Here is a 17,337-nt window from a genome sequence, read left to right as displayed (position 1 = left end):
AACTCAAACCTCCTTTGAATTCGCTCCATTGAATTTCTCGTCCAATCAATCTCACCAAACAAGTAACGATTTTACGCAAGCTTCACCACCACCGCCGCCAAAGCGAAATACGGTGCCGATTCTGGCGTGGCCGATCGCGGCGGAGCAGCCGCTGAACGCTTGGAATGTGACGGAGGAGCTGAAGATCGGAGCCAGGGTTGTGGAAGCAGAACAGGGGAGGATCGCGTTAATCCATTACGACCACGACGACGGGGATCGGAGCCTTGATGCCAGCGATCTAGGTCTCGATCAGCTTCGCCGTGGACCACCGCACTACGGCCTCGACCAAGCCTTTCCCCGGGAGGATCGCCTCCCCGAGCCTCCTCTCCGCCGGGCCCCGACCCACCTCTCCGCCGGGCCCCGACCCACTCCACCACCTCTTTCTTCGCCGGCCCAAACATCAAACTCTCCGGGAACTCCACCCGACCGGACTCCCCCGCGCGCCTCTGCAGCTCCGACGCCGCCGCCAGCCTCCGCATCGCCGCCGCGGACCTCGCAGACGGAGAACAGGTCGGGGAACTCCTAGACGTCATCTCCGAACGATTTTGGGTTAGATTATTCATAAAAATGATAAGTAAATATTATTTACAAATCGCCGTTCGATAGTAAATAATATTTACAAATCGCCGTTCGATAGTAAATAATATTTACCATTGAAAAAACCAACATACCTGTCTCAGATTTGGCCAATTCCATGATTCAAATATAGACACACAGAATATATATTCCAACGAAGTCGATTCTGAACAATATAAGAAAAATATATGAAAATCTACAAATCGATGATCCTAAAAATATATTCCAACAAAGCCAAATCGATGATCCTAATTGTATAATCATGGAATCAATTAAAAAAAGCTAATTCAAACCTGTAGAAGAAATAGGAAACGCAAATCCGAAGAATCTAGAAATCGCTGCCGTGAGATGCAAATCACCTATTCTCTTCTCGTGCCGTGCTCTGGAAGAAAAAATCGCCGTGAAATTGATCGAATGAAGGGTAATTTTGGAAGAATGAAAAATATGGGCTATTTGCCTAAATAAATAGATAGTTTGGCTATAATTTAAAAGCCACCTCTATAAGAAGGCTAATTGTTTACAAATCTCTTCAAATACTTGTTTACTATTTTATTAAAACAAAAATTAAAACCTCTTTTTATAACAGAAATCTTTAACTAATGTTATTAACTATTATAATAACACAATTTGATTTGATTTTTTTTTATACATAAAATAAAAAATAAAAAAAAAGTTATTTCATTAAAGGCATTTTTGGGAGTTAAATTTTTTTTTTTAAATAAACGAAAATAGTGGTATTTGAGATATTAGGTATTTTTAGGGGATATGTATATCATTTATATTAAACTGGGGGGAGATATATGATATTTTTAAAATTCAAAGAATAAATCTCGCATTTCGATTAAATACGAGGGGTACTGTGGATATTTTCCCTTAATTTTATCTTCTATCTTTGTTTTTATTTTCGCAATTGGTCGTTGAGTAGCATTTAAGTTAATAAATTAGTGTTTTTAATGAATAAATTGATCGATTTGTCAAAATTAGCTTTTCCTCGTAAATAAAATGATATTTAACATCTAAAAAAGCTAAACTTAAATTATTAGTTTAGAATTTTATAAGTTTAGGAAAACAATTTTTATATTCATAACTCATTTTTTTAACTTTTGTTCAACGTTTTTTGTTTGAGTGAGTGTGAGTGTGAGTGCGAGTGCGAGGGAGGCGGGCACCCAACCCATGGGTCAATCTCTCTCTCACGCTCGCATTTTTTTGGGGATTATTCCTAAACTATTATTTTCTCCATATTTTAATACCAAAATCCAATAACTTAAAATTAATTCAAAAGTACGACTTCTTTATATGTGTTAGTACAAAAATACTCTTAATGAAATATCATTTTATTTGCTTTTGTATTTATTTTTGTTATTTACTTAATGGTCACTTAATTCCTAGCATAGCCTAGTTGGTAATTCCACACTACCTCCAAAGTGGAGGTCGTGATCGTGGGTTTAATCCTCAAATAAAATTACTTAATGGTCATAAAAAGCAAAGTCAGAGATCATTTTCGTTTGGTCTGTGAAGTTAACTTGTGCTTGCCGTGGAAGTGAGATGGAGCACTATTGTCACAACGCCTAGAAAGTGAGACGGAACACTATTTCACATTTTCACGGGACGGCAGCGAAGTGAGAGAGACGAGGGACAATGGTGATGTGAGAGAGAGAGATGAGGGAAACAAAGGACTGAGAAACGAAGAGAGAGAGAGAGAGAGAGAGAGAGAGAGAGAGAGAGAGAGATAGAGAGAACTTAGGGTTTTATGTATGGTTTTACAAAAATAATTAGAGAATCAATAAAAGTATAATGATAGTTACATCAATTGAATTAAATTAGGAAGTCCTGACCTTAAAAAAAAAAACAAGTAAAAAAAAGTCTTTTTTTACTCATAGTTTTTATATTCCCAAAGTTGCTATTATAATCATAAACTAATATATAAATGTTCATTAAATCTTCTAATTATCTTTACGTTAGTTTGTAATTCTAAAACAAAACAAAAAATAGAAAAAACAAATATTGCACCAGCCGGGAATCGAACCCGGGTCTGTACCGTGGCAGGGTACTATTCTACCACTAGACCACTGGTGCGTTCTTGCTGAAGATTCTGCTCAAAATATATTGTTCAAAATACCATGGAGACCATGTTTAAATGCTTTCCTGATCAATTTCTACTTGATGCGAATAAGCAAGCAATGTAAAATTAGAATATATGAACCAAGGTTTATTTGCAACAATATGGATTAGAAACTAAAATGAAGAATTACAAGTGCATATCGTGCAAGGCTTTACTCATTCCTTTTGTGCGTCGAAATTCTATATTAGTTCAAATATTTTTTTGTCTTCAGCTCTTGAAAAACTTATATATATATCTATAAATCCATTCATTGTGACAAATTCACCAAAGACCGTATACCAAAGCTATCAATTCTAGTGTGAATTGATAAACAGACGACCATTGGTGTAAATTTTCTACTCCTTTCCATGTTACATTCAGTTAGCAGAAACGAATACTGAAATCAGTCCAGTACATAATATACACAGCACAAACAAGAACCCCAGAGAAAACAAGTTAACACAACTTTTGCCCTTTTATTATGTACAACAGCAAAAACAAGTTTACGAGTACCCAATTCATCTTCTTCTTCTTCTTCTTCAGGACCAGAAAGAGTCAAAAGCATGAACAAAAAAACTATCAAAAGAGAAAAGACTAGTCTGTCAGTCAATCATTCTTTCAGCGGCGGTCAAACCCTTGACCAAGCCATCTTTAGCCACCCCGTCGTCCTTGCAGGCGGTCCTGCAGCGGTGACAGACAAACCTCGCCGGAACGGCCTCGGAGTCGGGAATCCCGGAGCACCGCGTGTGGTGCCAAACGCTGCACACATCGCACGCCGACATCCTCTCCCCGTCGTCGTCGCGGGCCCCGCACACACACTCCACCGTCCACCTCTCCACGCCCCGCTCCATCCTGAACCTGCTCAGCCCGTGCTTCACGTGGCACCGCCCCCGGACCCGCACCGCCACCGGGCCCGCCGCCGCCGCCGGCGGGCCCCACAGGGACTCGACCCTGACCGAGTCGTCTCCGCCTTCGTGGTCGGGCAGCTCGTCCGCCCGGAATCTCCTGAACACGACGTACACGTCTTGGAACGCCTTCGAGGCTTCGAGCTTGACGTCGGCGACCGTGGCCGAGCGCGGGAGGACCACCAGCTCCGGCGGCGGCTTCGTGGAGGTTTCCTCGACCTCGTCCACGAGCTCGGCTTCGCACGAGAGCAGCCACGTTGGAGCGGCGTTGTTGTTAGTAAACGACGCCTTTTCGGGCTCGTAGTTCTTCACGAACTGCTTGCAGTCCAGGAGTTTTCCGGCCGAGCTCGCTGCGAGGCTCCGAGTCGCGTTCGGTTCGTAGTCCTCCATGGTTCGCGGGTGGAGGATTCGGTCGTACAAGTGTCTCAGGTCTTGGACGAGGATTTCTTCCGACGGGATTGCGGAGCTCCGAGGCTCGTCGCAAGCAGGAACGCATTCCGGATCGAGAACCCGGGCCTCCAGTCTGATCGAGACATAGAGAGCAGATACACATTTACATTATAGAAAAATACAAAAAAAAAAAAGTTGACCTCAACTCGTGATTGTGCAAGTGGGGGACTAACCGGTACTCGAAAGCATTTGTTTCGAGATTTAATCTTGCATTGACAACAGTCCCGTTCGATGCCATTTTCCCTCCGAGTTCCTGAAGGCAATGATCAAGCAGCTCCGGACCCGCGGACTTGTAGACAGCGCCTTTAAGGGAACGCCGGCTAACCCAGTTGGACCCAGAAACCGCACGCAGCACTCTGAGCATGGATTCTGTGGCTCGCTCGACGTCCCTTCGTGCCCATAAACACAGCTTCCCAGAAAGGTCAGCTTGTTGGATCTTGCTGTCGACGGCGACATTGCCCGAGGAAGTCTTCTTGCGAATGTCATGTAGCAGATCCAGAACGAAACAGAAAAGGTCTCTGACATTCACAAGTTTGTTTTCTGACAGGGATTGGTAATTTGAGATGATATTGGAGAGAGGAGTATGGGTTTTCTGCTCTTCTTGAGAGAGAAAGATGGACAGAGGCAGGTTCGAGAGGCTTTCAATTGACCTTTCGTACGCATCACCAGTTAGAGCGAAGCTACCGGCACCAAATTCATAACCCCAATCACCGTACCAGGGATGGCCTTTAGTAATGGAATGAAGTAGTCGGTATTCCAATCCGTACTTTATCGAAACGTCCATCACACTCACTTTCCTGACAAAGCATGGAATGGGAATTCAGCAAGATACGTACACGAAACGAACATATACATCATTTCAACACGCTTAGATCAAAGCGAGATTGAGGAAAACACAGGGCAACATAATAAGAAACCAAACCTGGCTCCAAGTGCTTTACAAAGGCGGTCCCAGAAGTCCATGATGAGGCGCCCAGAAAGAATCCTAGATCCCCCTTCGCGGCCATTGACCCGAAGAAGGTGTCCATATCCGTTGGAATGAATTACACCATGGAGAAGATGTGTTGTATTCTCCAACTGCTTATACACCCAGTCTTCAACATCGTCTGTATTCGTTTCAAGGTTGCATGATTTGCACCTGAAATGAAGTTGCATCACTTACTGTTATAATACTCTCTAAAAAGAAACATGAAAGAATTATGATTTAAAAAGTACTGTAAAAAAGCACATATATCAATTAGTCCGCACCGCATCATAATTTAAAGTTTTTTTTTTTGGAATGAAGGTGATCCAATCATTGAAAAAATATTGAACAAATACTTCATTAGCTATCCAGTCATAATGAATTGAAAATAATACCGTTAATAATCTTCTATTTTATTTTTTTTACTGGAAAACCTTTCTCAAAACTCTAGCTCGACGATTCCAAACGTAACCAATATACAGTTAATAAATAAAAGCAAATCTTCCTTTACTTCTCAGGATGTTTAAAAAAAATAAAAATAAAAATTGATTCCAACTATATAAAGGAGAGCATGGTGACTCACTTGGACTCGGACAAATGAAGGACATCACCACAGCAGATACAAGGTTTATGGTAGCCGCCAATGGAATGACCATCTGCCTTTATAATGAAATGGTATCGCTTCCCACATACTGGGTGCCCACTCCATCCTATTTACATTTACCAAATTTCTTCATTTACTGACTAACAAATTACCAATATTATTTATTCTGTGCTTGGTAGGCTAGCCCTGTTTTAAGTTCCAAAATTGAAAAGAATTCAAGAAAAAAGTTTCTTATCAACTAAATACGCAGGACTTTGTGGAGAGAAAACATAAAAGACTTGTAAATTACCCGCCCCACACCCAAAAAAAAAAAAAATCAAGCCAGAATGAATTCATAAAGATGTTCTATTTACGACATTCAACAAGTTATAAAGCTTGGGAAACCAAGTCAACCTGACACTTAAATTCGAAAGAGGCCGAGTGAATTCTAAATTGTATGTGAGTAAACAGGAGAGAGCTTCTAAAAAGTTAATAAACTCACCAACAACTCGACATTGATCACAATATATAGACCTAGATCTGGCGACATCCTCCTCGATAATGTCAAGGCAGACCACCGTTGGCGGAGGAGAGTCGGGAGATTCAGAGGCATTCTCGTCGCCCACCCTGAACTGGATTTGCCATGTCATCAGGTGAGGGAACAGTGATGACGGTGGTGGCATCATCGCGTGCTTCGCCAGAAAGCCTCTAATATTCGTCCTGAAGGCTCCTGGAAACTGCGTCGGTGACGGAAAACTGAGGAAGTCATAAAGATCGGCCGTGACACGGCTCTTCATGCGCTTCAGAGGGCGTGCATTGACGACCATGACCGGAGGCGTGAGGCAAAAAAAATATCAAATCTGATATTCTCCTTGGAGTGATCGACTGATATTCGACGACAATGCAACAATTTGGCGGGCGGGAATAGATGTTTCAATTTTTACCTGTACATGCCATAAGTTTCATAAGAACCATATAATCAAACCCAGAATTATGTTTGCTTAAACTGCAGCCTAACCAACACATCAAATAGTCCAAATATCAAGAAACTAAATATTTTGTAACCTAAGTTTCAAAAATTAGTTCATTGTGAGTAGCTATAGCCAAAGCCAGCGACTTACCCATATTAAAAACAACATTATACTACAAGCAGCATGGGCAAATAAAAAAAATTACATCGTAACAACATAAAAATGATCACTTGTCCTATTAGACAAGTGTGGACATATTACATCAACGTCACTTTTCATGCTTATCCAAATATGTTATTATCGAAGAAGAAGCAATGAATATCTCTATATTTTGAGCTCAAAGTAACATCCTACGTCAACACCTAAGAAATAGTTAAAGTCCCTTTGTTCAACATCATTTCAATCACATCAAATTGCAACCTATAAATTTAAAAAATATATAGCATGAACATCACATTTGAAAGCGTTCTTATGATGCAAAGACCACCAAAGCCATCTAAGTTTACTTGTATCAGCCATACAAGAATGTCCCAATCTACACTAGATCTAAAACTGCAACTCATTCCCTCCCATGCATATCTTATAGCTTTACATCCAATTAAAACAACACCCTATTATCGAGATGACAGCACGGTATAAAAAAAACTGGAAGATCATATAGGTTAGCTGCTACTCACTCATTCACTCAAACGCGTATCTAATTAACTAAGAATATCATGCATTTATTCATGTAGTTTTCAGACCTATAAAGGAAAAGAAAAGGCATACAAACATCGAACAATCTATGTGTTCATGCTTCAGATTCAGCAAAAAAATAAAAAAATAAATAACCAAAATCGGTGATCAGTCGCATTTTTTTAACATTACAATGTAATCCTAATTCTAGCTTTTATCTTTATTCGTTTTGGGAAAAACCATAGAACATAAGAAAAATAATAAAATACAGCAAAATCTCAAAATCCAACCTAATCATTCCACGAATCAGTACTGTAAAAATACGTCGAAGTTAGAACATATTAACAAACTAACTGAGCTGAACTATCAATTTTGAAATACAGCCAAACTAAAAAAAAAAACCCTAATCGTTTTTTCCCTCTCCATAATCGCATGTCACATCATAGATTCGCAAATCTATAACCGAAAAAATAAAAACCAAGCCAGTAATCGCAATCTTTATGCACATTCATACAAATCGGAGAAAAAAATCACTGAATCATTATTTTTAAGGGAAAATGAAATTAAAATTCTGACCGACCTCAACGAAGAGAAATCACCATAATTAGGAGAACGAACAGCCAGATCTGTGGCGGCGGAGCGTCGGAGGAGACTACGAGACGGCGGAGAGGGCGGGTGAGATAATTTTAGGGCACGAGTGGTCGCTTTAGCAAACGCCAAAAGGGTAAAAATGGCAATGAATAAATGTGGATGCCAAAACGAGCGTATTGACTATCTCCACCCACCAAACTAGGGATTCGATCTGTTAATTTAGAGGGGCAGGTTTTTTTTTTTTTTTTTTTGAGGAATTTAGAGGGGCAGGTTTGAAATGGTAAAATTAAATTAAGTTGTGTTGGCATCGTAAATGAGAAATTTCATTAACCTTCGTCCCTTCCATAAAAAATAAAATAATTAATTACCCTCCACAACATAGAGTTTGTCGTTTATATAAAGAAAAAAACTAAACTAAACTATAAGTTTGCCTACGACTCGAAAACATATCAAAAGGAAAAAAAAAAAAAAAAAAATAGACTCCTACTCTTTTTTTTGTAATTTTTAACAAAATACTTAATCATGATAGTTTTTATCCTCAACTTCCCTCATTTTTATTTTAAACATCTATCATTTTTTTTTTTTTTTGTCTCTTTTTCGTTTTCAAAGTCCAAACACTACATTTAAACGTTGTTATTTAAAAACAAATGTTTTGTATTTTTCAATTTTGAAAAAAAAAATATACATCTTGAATATTATTGAGAAGCACAATGAAACTTGTCTAATTTTTCAATTTCTTTAATAATCTTACGCAAAAGAATATATGAAAATAAATAAATAAACTCACTTTTTTAATTCAAATTATGATGAAATTCGATCAATCAATCTTTTGATAAGATAACAATATCCAATGAACTCGGCAAAATGACCCCGTAACTTCGAGAAATATAAGTAGGAATTCAATAATCCTCCACATGCATCAAATGCATCTGGAAAAAAAGGATCGAAAATAAATTTTGAATGTGATTATTGGATTTTTAGAAGTACAAGAAAGGCAAAATTAGTTAGATATACAAGACTGAAAGTCGTAATAAAATTGAGATTAAAAAAATGAAATAAGAATAATGAATTTTTTGGCCCAAATGCATATAAATATATTCTTTAATGGAATATTGTTGAGTCTATTTTATATATTTTTAGGACGTTATTAAGATTTGCCAAGCTCAGAAGAGGTCAAGTCATCTGGTAAGACTTTGGTCCTACGAGATACATAGCGACCGAATTGTGGTCAACTCCCCTTCTCCCCGACATCGAAGAAGGTAAGTTTGACCTCGTAGTTTTTGTTTATTTATATACTATTATATTGAATCCTTTGAATTAGTCGACCTTTCGTGCAAAAGTTGACGACAACATGAACATGGAGGTCAATGTTCCTTATGAAAAGAAGAAGAATCGAGATGTCGTGGCTTCGACCTCAGCAGGGATTCTATTCAAGACACCGGCGGTGGCGGCCCAAAAGGAACCTCTTGTCGAGATGACGTGCGCCGTCACTTAGGCCACGACCACCATAATTCAATTGGATTCGGAGACCGTTTCCCAGGTGAAAGCGCCAGTTGATTTTGGGGGCGACGAAGTCACCTCTTTATAAAGTGTTCAAAGACTCGATAAACTTGCGGCCGATGAGGAGCGCGCTACTAAAGGCGCCACAACTGCAGTGGCATCGAAGAAAAGAAAGATGTCATCGAAGAGGAGCCATATGACGACAAGGCCAGCGGGAGATCTTCGAAGAAGTCCATAGAAAAGGAAAAAAAGAAGAAGAAGACGGTTCACGTCGAAACGATCGAAGAAGAAGAAGAAGAAGAAAGAGGTCGACTTCGTCAAAAGTGGTACCACCTCGTTCGTATGAGGCGACAACCAACCAGATTCCGTCTGTGGCCCCAACTAAAGCTCACAAGGCAAACCGGGTTACCTTCCACTTTAACTAGGATTACAAGCTGATGTATGAACTTAGAGTTGTCAATTGGGCCGGGCCGCCCGCGGGCCACCCGGCCCGACCCTTATTTTAATTGGTTTTGGGCCGGGCCGGTTTTTAAATTGGTCTTGGTTTGGACTTTCGTTTTAGGCCCAAAATCCGAGCCCGACCCAAAGCCTTTGAAAAGTACAGAACCGGCACGGCCCAGGCATGGAACCGGCACGGACCAGACACGGCCCAGGCACAAGCCCGTTTGAGGCCCAATTTTTTTTGTTCTCTAAATATATGTATATATATATAATATTATCAATAATACTTACACTTGTTTAAAATAAAGTAGAAAAATATATAATATTATAGCTCCAGGTGTTTAATTGTCTAAATCGTTCATTTTGTACATAATATTCTCTATATAAAGTCAATAGACTTATTTGATACTGTTGTACATCTTTATTTATGAGATTGAGAACTACGAGTGTTTATTACTTTCATGGATTTTTAGAAGTATTTTGCAAAGGCACAAAAGTATTATAAGGTGTATACTTTTTGGAAGTATTGTCTTATTCATAATTCGAGACATCATTCGTCGTCATCATCTTCTCAAACATCATCTTCCAAGCTTGTGAAATATTTGGAAACTTAATTTTACACAGAGAATCCAGACGAATTGGATATTCTAGAATGGTGAAAAAACAAACAAGGGTGTTTTCCGACATTGTCCTTAATTGCCCGAGACATTCTTGCCACTCTGGTATTAAGTGTTGCGTCAGAGCAAGAATTTAGTGTAAGCAACCATGTTCTCGACGACAGAAGATCAACAATGAGTCCAGATATTCTAGAAGGCCTAACATGTTTTAAAGGTTTGGGAGGATGCAAGAAGGCGAAAACAAAACAGTTATAAAGACTCGATTGCGACGTACTTTACAATATTAGAGAATGAATATTGTACTTTACAATATTAGAGAATGAAGTTTATGCTTCTTTAAGTAGTCACATGTAATTTTTTATTTATTCAAACCGTACTCTTTTCCTTCACTAAGTTTTTATCCCGATCTTATGGGTTTTACTTAGAAAAGTTTTTAATGAAGGCGGTTAAGTATTGTCATTCTTTTTATATTTATGAAATATTTTTTTTGGGGAATTTTGTTTTTATAATTTATCAGTGTTTTAGATACAAAAAAAAAAAAAAAACAAATCAATCTCAATCTCAAAATAAGCCCTTAAGCAGTCAAACAATTAAAAAACAAATAGCCCAAAACAAGACCTTTTAAAAAAGCCCAAAATAGCTCAAAACAGGCCTAAAATAAACCCCAAACAAGGCCCAAGACCAAACTTGAACCAAGCCCAGACCCGGCCCGTGAACCAGAGGGCCTTGTGCCTGGGCCCGAGCTGGTCCTGATGATTCTCTACTTTGGGTTGGGCCGATCCGGGCCCCTTCATTATTGGGCCGGTTGGGCCTAGGCCCAGGCCTGCTAAGGGCCTCATTTTTTGGGCCGGCCCGGCCCAATTGACAGCTTTAGATGAACTCAATTCATCGGCGGGCTTGATCCGACAGATCTTTGATCCCGACCTGTTGATCCCCATTGTGCTAGCTCTCAAAGAGCTTGCCTGGTATAGGCGCACGTCGGGGATCATTACTCTGGTTAGTGATCCAGTTTGTTCTTTAGTCGTTATTTTTTATATGAGCAATTCCATTATTAATACTTATGCTTTGATTATTTTTAGGCCGCAAACTGAGCTGAATCGAGCCGTTCACTTGTGTAAAGGCCGCGTCCAAGAGTCCGAGGAGAAGGGCGAGAAACTCGCCAAAGTTTACTCCGGCACAGAGTCCCTCGACGCCGAACGCCATTTCAATATATTTAATCCACATTTCTATAACAAAAATACTCAAACCGAAGAAGCAAAAGAAGAAGAAGAAGAAGAAAGAAAGAAAGAAAGAAAGAAAGAAAGAAGAAGTTAAATTGTACAAGATGGACGATATCAACGACAGGGATCGGCGACAATGACGATGACGATCGATGATTGGTGGCGACCGACAGTGATGGTGATCGACAGTGATTGCGGCGCAGTTCGACGGCGACGGCGACATAGGTTTCACGGAGATCGTGATGGAGATGGAGACATAGTCGACGGCGAGTTCGAACGATGGAGATCGAGAGCGTTTTAGGTGACATAATCGATGGAGAAGGCGACCGCGTTGTCGGAGATGGCGACGACACTCGACGAAGATGGCGATGCCGAGTGATCGAGAGCGTTTAAAAGTGTTTTTGGTCTAAAGAGTTTTGTGTTTAAGAGTGAACATGAGATCGATAATATAATTCAACATAAGAGTATTTTTGAAATTTTGGATTATTTTGCTTCAATTTTGAAAAATTGAGCTATTATGCGAAACCCAACCTAAAAATAGCTATATAGTTGGGTAGCCCAAAAATAAAAGATTAGAGGACCCTTGTAGATTGATTAGTGTTGAACTTTTTTTTTTTTTTATTTTTTTTTATTTTTTTTATAGTTAATAAAGTAAAGAAAACTAAAAAGTATACCATGGAAAAATTAAAAATAAAAACAAAGCCACGGTCCGGGTAATGCCATGTCAGTCAGCCCCCACCCAAAACCCAAAACCCTTTGAAAAAACAAAGCAAAAAACACAATTTCCATCTCTCTCTCTCTCCTTCGTCGACCACCATGAGAAGAGCTTCCACTCTCGCCGCCGCAGCTGCCATTCGATCCCTCTCCTCCGCCGCGCCCGCCGCCCACCACCGCCTTCTACGGTCGGCGCTATACGCCACCAATTCCACCCCCGCCGCCCCTCACCGGCGACGCTGGATCTCGCCGCTCGCCGCCTTCGCCGCCGCCGGAGCTTTCATATCGACCGCAGCTCTTCAACAGGTCTACGCAAAGGAGCCTCCGCCGCCGGAGCTGGTCCCCGAGGACGTCGTTCTTTACCAGTACGAAGCCTGCCCTTTCTGCAACAAAGTTAAAGGTTATTACTGTTGCCTTTTAAATTACGATCCGATGTGATCGAGTATCGTTTTGATAGGAGGTTTCGGAGTTAGGGCTAGGAGATTGATGCGTTTAAATCCAGGAATGGTTTATTCGAGGTTTCGGATTTGAACTTGAGAATGAGATCAGCATTTAGGAATTCGTGAAATTTAAGATCGCTATGTGGATATATTATGAATGAGCCTTTTGGTTATTCTTGAACAAATTGGATTTGCATAGTCGGATTAACTTAGGCAAGGATTATTAGGAATTATCTATGTCTAGAGATTCTGATTTCTAGCTTCTTTTGTTATATATGTTGTTGACAAACAGTTTGTCTGTACTTTGCTTTCATCACAGCTTACTTGGACTACCATGACATACCGTATAAAGTCGTTGAAGTCAATCCACTTAGTAAAAAAGAGATCAAATGGTCGGAGTACAAGAAGGTTCCGATCTTGATGGTTGATGGTGAAGCACTAGTCGACTCATCAGGTTTGTATCCTTGTGATCCTTTCATATATTTTTTTGATCCCTTAAGTTGCCAAATCTACCAGTAATCGTATTTCATTGTTTTAATGCAATACTCGATATTGGCCTTGTAAGGTTGTAGTTTATGTATTTGGCTTTTTATGGCCTCACAGTCGAATTTTATTGTTTTCTTAGGAAAAATATATTTTACTATAAACTCCAACAACATTCCGGGAAAGTAGCTAATTGCAAGCGTATACTTTCATTGCCAAAAATATATTTCATTGGTGTATTTTTATTGTTGTGGCTAATTGCAAGCGTATACTTTTTGCAGCTATTATTGATAAATTGAGTGACAAACTGCACCCTGGGAAAGTAGCTCCCACTGAAGAGGATGAAGAGAAGAAGTGGCGCCAGTATGTTTCTCTTTGCACTTGCTCTGTTTTTCATGGATATATGTTCATTTCGGTAATTGACACTTGTATTGGTTGAAAGTTTAGAATATAAAATAGAACAAAAACAGTGGCGTGTTCTATTAATTAAATCCCGTTGTTTCTTTGAAAGAAAAAAAATTAGAACAAAAACAAGAGAACCAAGTATTAGTTATGATAACGATATGAAGACCCTTTTATTGGGTTGACAGTTGCTATTTGGTAAATTTCCATGGGTCTTTACTACTAAACTTTCATGCTTTTATTTGGTAACCAGATCAATGAGGGTCAGTACGTATACTCTGTTGCTAACCAAAAACCCTTTAGTGATGCTCGAAATCCAAAAGAAGCTAAGAGGAGGTTCAAATAGTACATGAATTTACATTGTCCAGTAGCTCGAGTTGTTTATACTTTATTCTTATAGCATTAAACTGCCTCTTATATTCTCGATTTTCCGTTATCAATGAAAGTCCCTTGTTTCTTTAAAAAAAAAATGAAACTCCCTCTTATTTGGGTTGTTAGGTTGTGAAGTATTTTTTTTTAGGAGAAACATCTAAAAGTTCAATGGAACTTTAAGGAGAATGATTTTTGACAGGGTAAAATATTTTTTGGTATCTAAATCTCAATAATTTATAGGATTTAATGTAGTTTTAGTTAGATCTGTAGAATGTTGTATGTCTGAGTATTCTCTTTTTTCTTAATTTTTTTTTAATTCAAGGCATACCTCTGTGTCCCTGCACTGTATTTTCAATTTCTTCCTAAATATATCACATTTTCCAAACACATATTCATCTATAACAATATGTGTATAATTCATCATTGCATGTTACAAGTTCATTAACACAGAGAAAAAAAAAATTGATTTGACCTAATAGTGACGGATCACTTGCTGATTTGTGTTATATAGATGGGTGGACAGTCACTTGGTCCATGTCTTATCACCTAACATCTACCGAAATACTTCAGAGGCTCTTGAGTCATTCGACTATATCACTAGCAATGGTAAGATATACTGAAGTAACCCAACAGCACTTGTATTTTTTTTGTTAACCTATAGCCTCTTTGCAGTAGGAGATGTGCACGTATTAACTACTATAGTTTGCTAGACCATCACCATTCTGTAAATTTCTTGCTCACATGCAAAACAAGTCCCGTAATTGTCTTATTTACATTTCCAGTGCATTCTATCTGCTTAATGAATCATACTGATTGTTTCTTTGTTTGAATATGTTATACATCCTTCGACTGTGAAACAAAAAACTAAAGAGGGGAACTTTTACACTCGTCAGTTTAGTATATATATATACATATAATCCACTGATTAATATTTCTCTGCAGGTAATTTTAGCTACACAGAGAAGATTACAGTAAAATATGCTGGTGCGGCAGCGATGTACTTTGTGGCAAAGAAGCTCAAGAAGAAATATAACATCACTGATGAACGTGCAGCCTTGTATGAGGCTGCCGAAACCTGGGTGAATGCTCTAAATGGGAGGGAATTTCTCGGTATGATTCTTGACTTTAGGTTACCCAAATTTTTGTACTGCACAATCATATCCGATAGAGATATAGATGCCCTAAAAGTTAAAGCTAGTGAAACTTGATCCCTAATGGTCAAACAACCCTTTTTATTTCATGGTTGAAAAGTAAGTGAGATTTTTCGTCTTAAGCTTGGTTACTCGAAGGCTTGGCGAATAAGGTTAAACATATAATCTTAGGCAATTCCTATCAGTTGTCTCTAATGAGAACTGTGACGCATTCTGCTGAGCAGTCATGGGTATATATATATATATATATATATATAGAGAGAGAGAGAGAGAGAGAGAGAGAGAGAGAGAGAGAGAGAGAGAGAGAGAGAGAGAGAGAGGATAACTCAGCGGTAAGCACCTCCAACCCCCAAATGAGGAGATGTGTTACAATCATTTATGGGTGCGTATATATGGAGAGAGAGAGAGAGAGGATAACTCAGCAGTAAGCACCTCTATCCCGTAAATGAAGAGATGAGTTTGATTATATATACACATAAGCTTATTCTCGTATTAATTACGAATAGTCGTCTAGATATTTGTATCTAGAGTCTAGATATTATCATTTGCTTTGGCTATGTGATTTATCTCTGTTTACATATGACTTTTTAGGTGGCTCGAAGCCTAACTTAGGAGACCTTGCCGTATTTGGAGTGTTAAGACCAATCCGTTACTTGAGATCTGGTCGGGACATGGTTGAGCACACGGGTATTGGAGATTGGTACACAAGAATGGAAAACGCTGTCGGAGAGCCCACTGGAACAAAGGCCTAAACTTGGGGTCTCCAGTCTTTCATACATCTTCATTTTACAGGTTTTGTCCCCAAAAAAATGCATATTTAATACATAAGAGAACACGGTTTTGGAGTTATTTTTTAACGAGTTGGCTACTAAAAAGCTCTTGCTATTCATGAGTTGATGATGTCCAATATATGCAAAATTTTTGCTATTGAAATTAACATTTTATTCATTTATTTAGAAAGTGAAGCATTATTCACACAGCAGGTCAAATCTCTGTTGAGCAGTATAGGAATAAGGGATCGTGATTTATGACGATACATTGTTTAGAATTCAAATGATGAATACTGATCCTATTTATTGTATTCCATATTCATATTGGAAAAAAAATACCAAGTTAAGTATATTCTTTTGGCTGATTTGTATGCATGGCTAGGTGGAAAAGACATTTGACGTGACTGAAGTTATTTGGGATGTCCGGATTTTTTTCTTCCCCATTTTAGAGCCATGGTAAAAATACTTAAAATTTTCCGCTGAATACACTTGGCTACCCATTCTTTTTTTTTTTTCGAACGGCTAAAATACTTGATGTTAATTTTCGGTTCCACTGTTATTACTACGTAGTTTAAATCAACGGTCCAGATTTAACATTCATATATATATATATATATATATATTACAAAAAATTGGCTACGTAAACCACCTAAACTATAAGAATTGTAAATTAGCCAACCTTTGGTAAATATTTTGTAAATAGCTAACTTGCATATGTGGCAGCCTATTAACTACCTAAAATATATATTTGGTTGTGTTAAATAAGTATTTTATTAATCTGTTAATAAGTTTACTTGACTATTTACAAGAAATTAACCAAATGTGGGCTATATCTCAATCCAATATATCCGTGTGGCTATATAACTTAATAACCCTATATATTATCTACTGGTAAGAATAACAAAAAAAAAGTTGGTTTAATTTAATATATATATAGAAATGCAGACATATTATGACTAAGAGGAACGAGAGGAACGAGAGGTCCAGGTAAAAACCCACCACCATTTCCATGACTACGACCAAATACAAATATCAAAGCTATGTTGCTCTTTCATCTTCCTTTAAAGAATTCAAAATTATGGCACAGAGGTTTAATGGTGGGTTTAAGGAAACATTGAATTCCCCTGGCAATGTTTAAAAAAAAGAAAAGAAAAGAAGCGGCCAAATATGCCTATTGGATTTGAGAGTGTGCACTCAAGTGAGGTTAGACGTGATATCAAAATATCAATGTCCATTAGATATATAATCTTACTTATAGTTTTGAATGGTCATTTACTTAAACTTTAATTTTTTTTTGGAAATAATCATAATCATGGTCAAATATTTGTACGCATAAATTGATTGAAATACTCTATCAAAATGTTGGTTATTT

The 17,337-nt window shown here is 38.4% G+C and overlaps 2 protein-coding genes and 1 non-coding gene across 3 annotated transcripts; 1 reads left to right on the top strand and 2 right to left on the bottom strand.

Annotated features, from left to right (window-relative positions):
- Nucleotides 1–2,620: 2,620 nt before the first annotated feature.
- On the bottom strand, nt 2,621–2,691 carry TRNAG-GCC (transfer RNA glycine (anticodon GCC)). Its single transcript has one exon. It is a non-coding gene; the product is annotated as a tRNA-Gly (tRNA).
- Nucleotides 2,692–3,013: 322 nt separating this feature from the next.
- On the bottom strand, nt 3,014–8,078 carry LOC149384385 (PHD finger protein At1g33420-like). Its single transcript, XM_089629321.1, has 6 exons — nt 7,845–8,078; nt 6,121–6,562; nt 5,619–5,745; nt 4,994–5,209; nt 4,245–4,868; nt 3,014–4,144 (listed from the first exon to the last, which is right to left on the bottom strand). The coding sequence occupies exons 2-6, from the start codon at nt 6,443–6,445 to the stop codon at nt 3,319–3,321; spliced, it is 2,118 nt and encodes a 705-aa protein (XP_089485447.1). The 5' UTR covers nt 6,446–6,562; nt 7,845–8,078; the 3' UTR covers nt 3,014–3,318.
- A 4,295-nt stretch (nt 8,079–12,373) lies between these two features.
- On the top strand, nt 12,374–16,332 carry LOC149384384 (uncharacterized). The gene is made up of 6 exons (XM_089628061.1): nt 12,374–12,747; nt 13,107–13,241; nt 13,552–13,633; nt 14,556–14,650; nt 14,987–15,154; nt 15,787–16,332. The coding sequence occupies exons 1-6, from the start codon at nt 12,450–12,452 to the stop codon at nt 15,945–15,947; spliced, it is 939 nt and encodes a 312-aa protein (XP_089484187.1). The 5' UTR covers nt 12,374–12,449; the 3' UTR covers nt 15,948–16,332.
- Nucleotides 16,333–17,337: the final 1,005 nt, after the last annotated feature.

Source organism: Urtica dioica, chromosome 10, assembly GCF_054948205.1.
Source record: "Urtica dioica subsp. dioica isolate 48M chromosome 10, U.dioica_male_clone48M_v1_H2, whole genome shotgun sequence".
NCBI lineage: Eukaryota > Viridiplantae > Streptophyta > Magnoliopsida > Rosales > Urticaceae > Urtica > Urtica dioica.
This window is presented reverse-complemented; position numbering and strand designations above follow the sequence as displayed.

Excerpts from the sequence above, each read along its gene's own strand:
- LOC149384384 (XM_089628061.1), top strand. The coding sequence starts at position 12,450 with ATGAGAAGAGCTTCCACTCTCGCCGCCGCAGCTGCCATTCGATCCCTC. Across the intron at positions 12,748-13,106 it reads TTTCTGCAACAAAGTTAAAG|CTTACTTGGACTACCATGAC; the intron begins GTTATTACTGTT and ends CTTTCATCACAG. Across the intron at positions 13,242-13,551 it reads AGCACTAGTCGACTCATCAG|CTATTATTGATAAATTGAGT; the intron begins GTTTGTATCCTT and ends TACTTTTTGCAG.
- LOC149384385 (XM_089629321.1), bottom strand. The coding sequence starts at position 6,445 with ATGGTCGTCAATGCACGCCCTCTGAAGCGCATGAAGAGCCGTGTCACG. Across the intron at positions 5,746-6,120 it reads TGATCAATGTCGAGTTGTTG|GATGGAGTGGGCACCCAGTA; the intron begins GTGAGTTTATTA and ends AAATGTAAATAG. Across the intron at positions 5,210-5,618 it reads CTTCATTTGTCCGAGTCCAA|GTGCAAATCATGCAACCTTG; the intron begins GTGAGTCACCAT and ends ACTTCATTTCAG.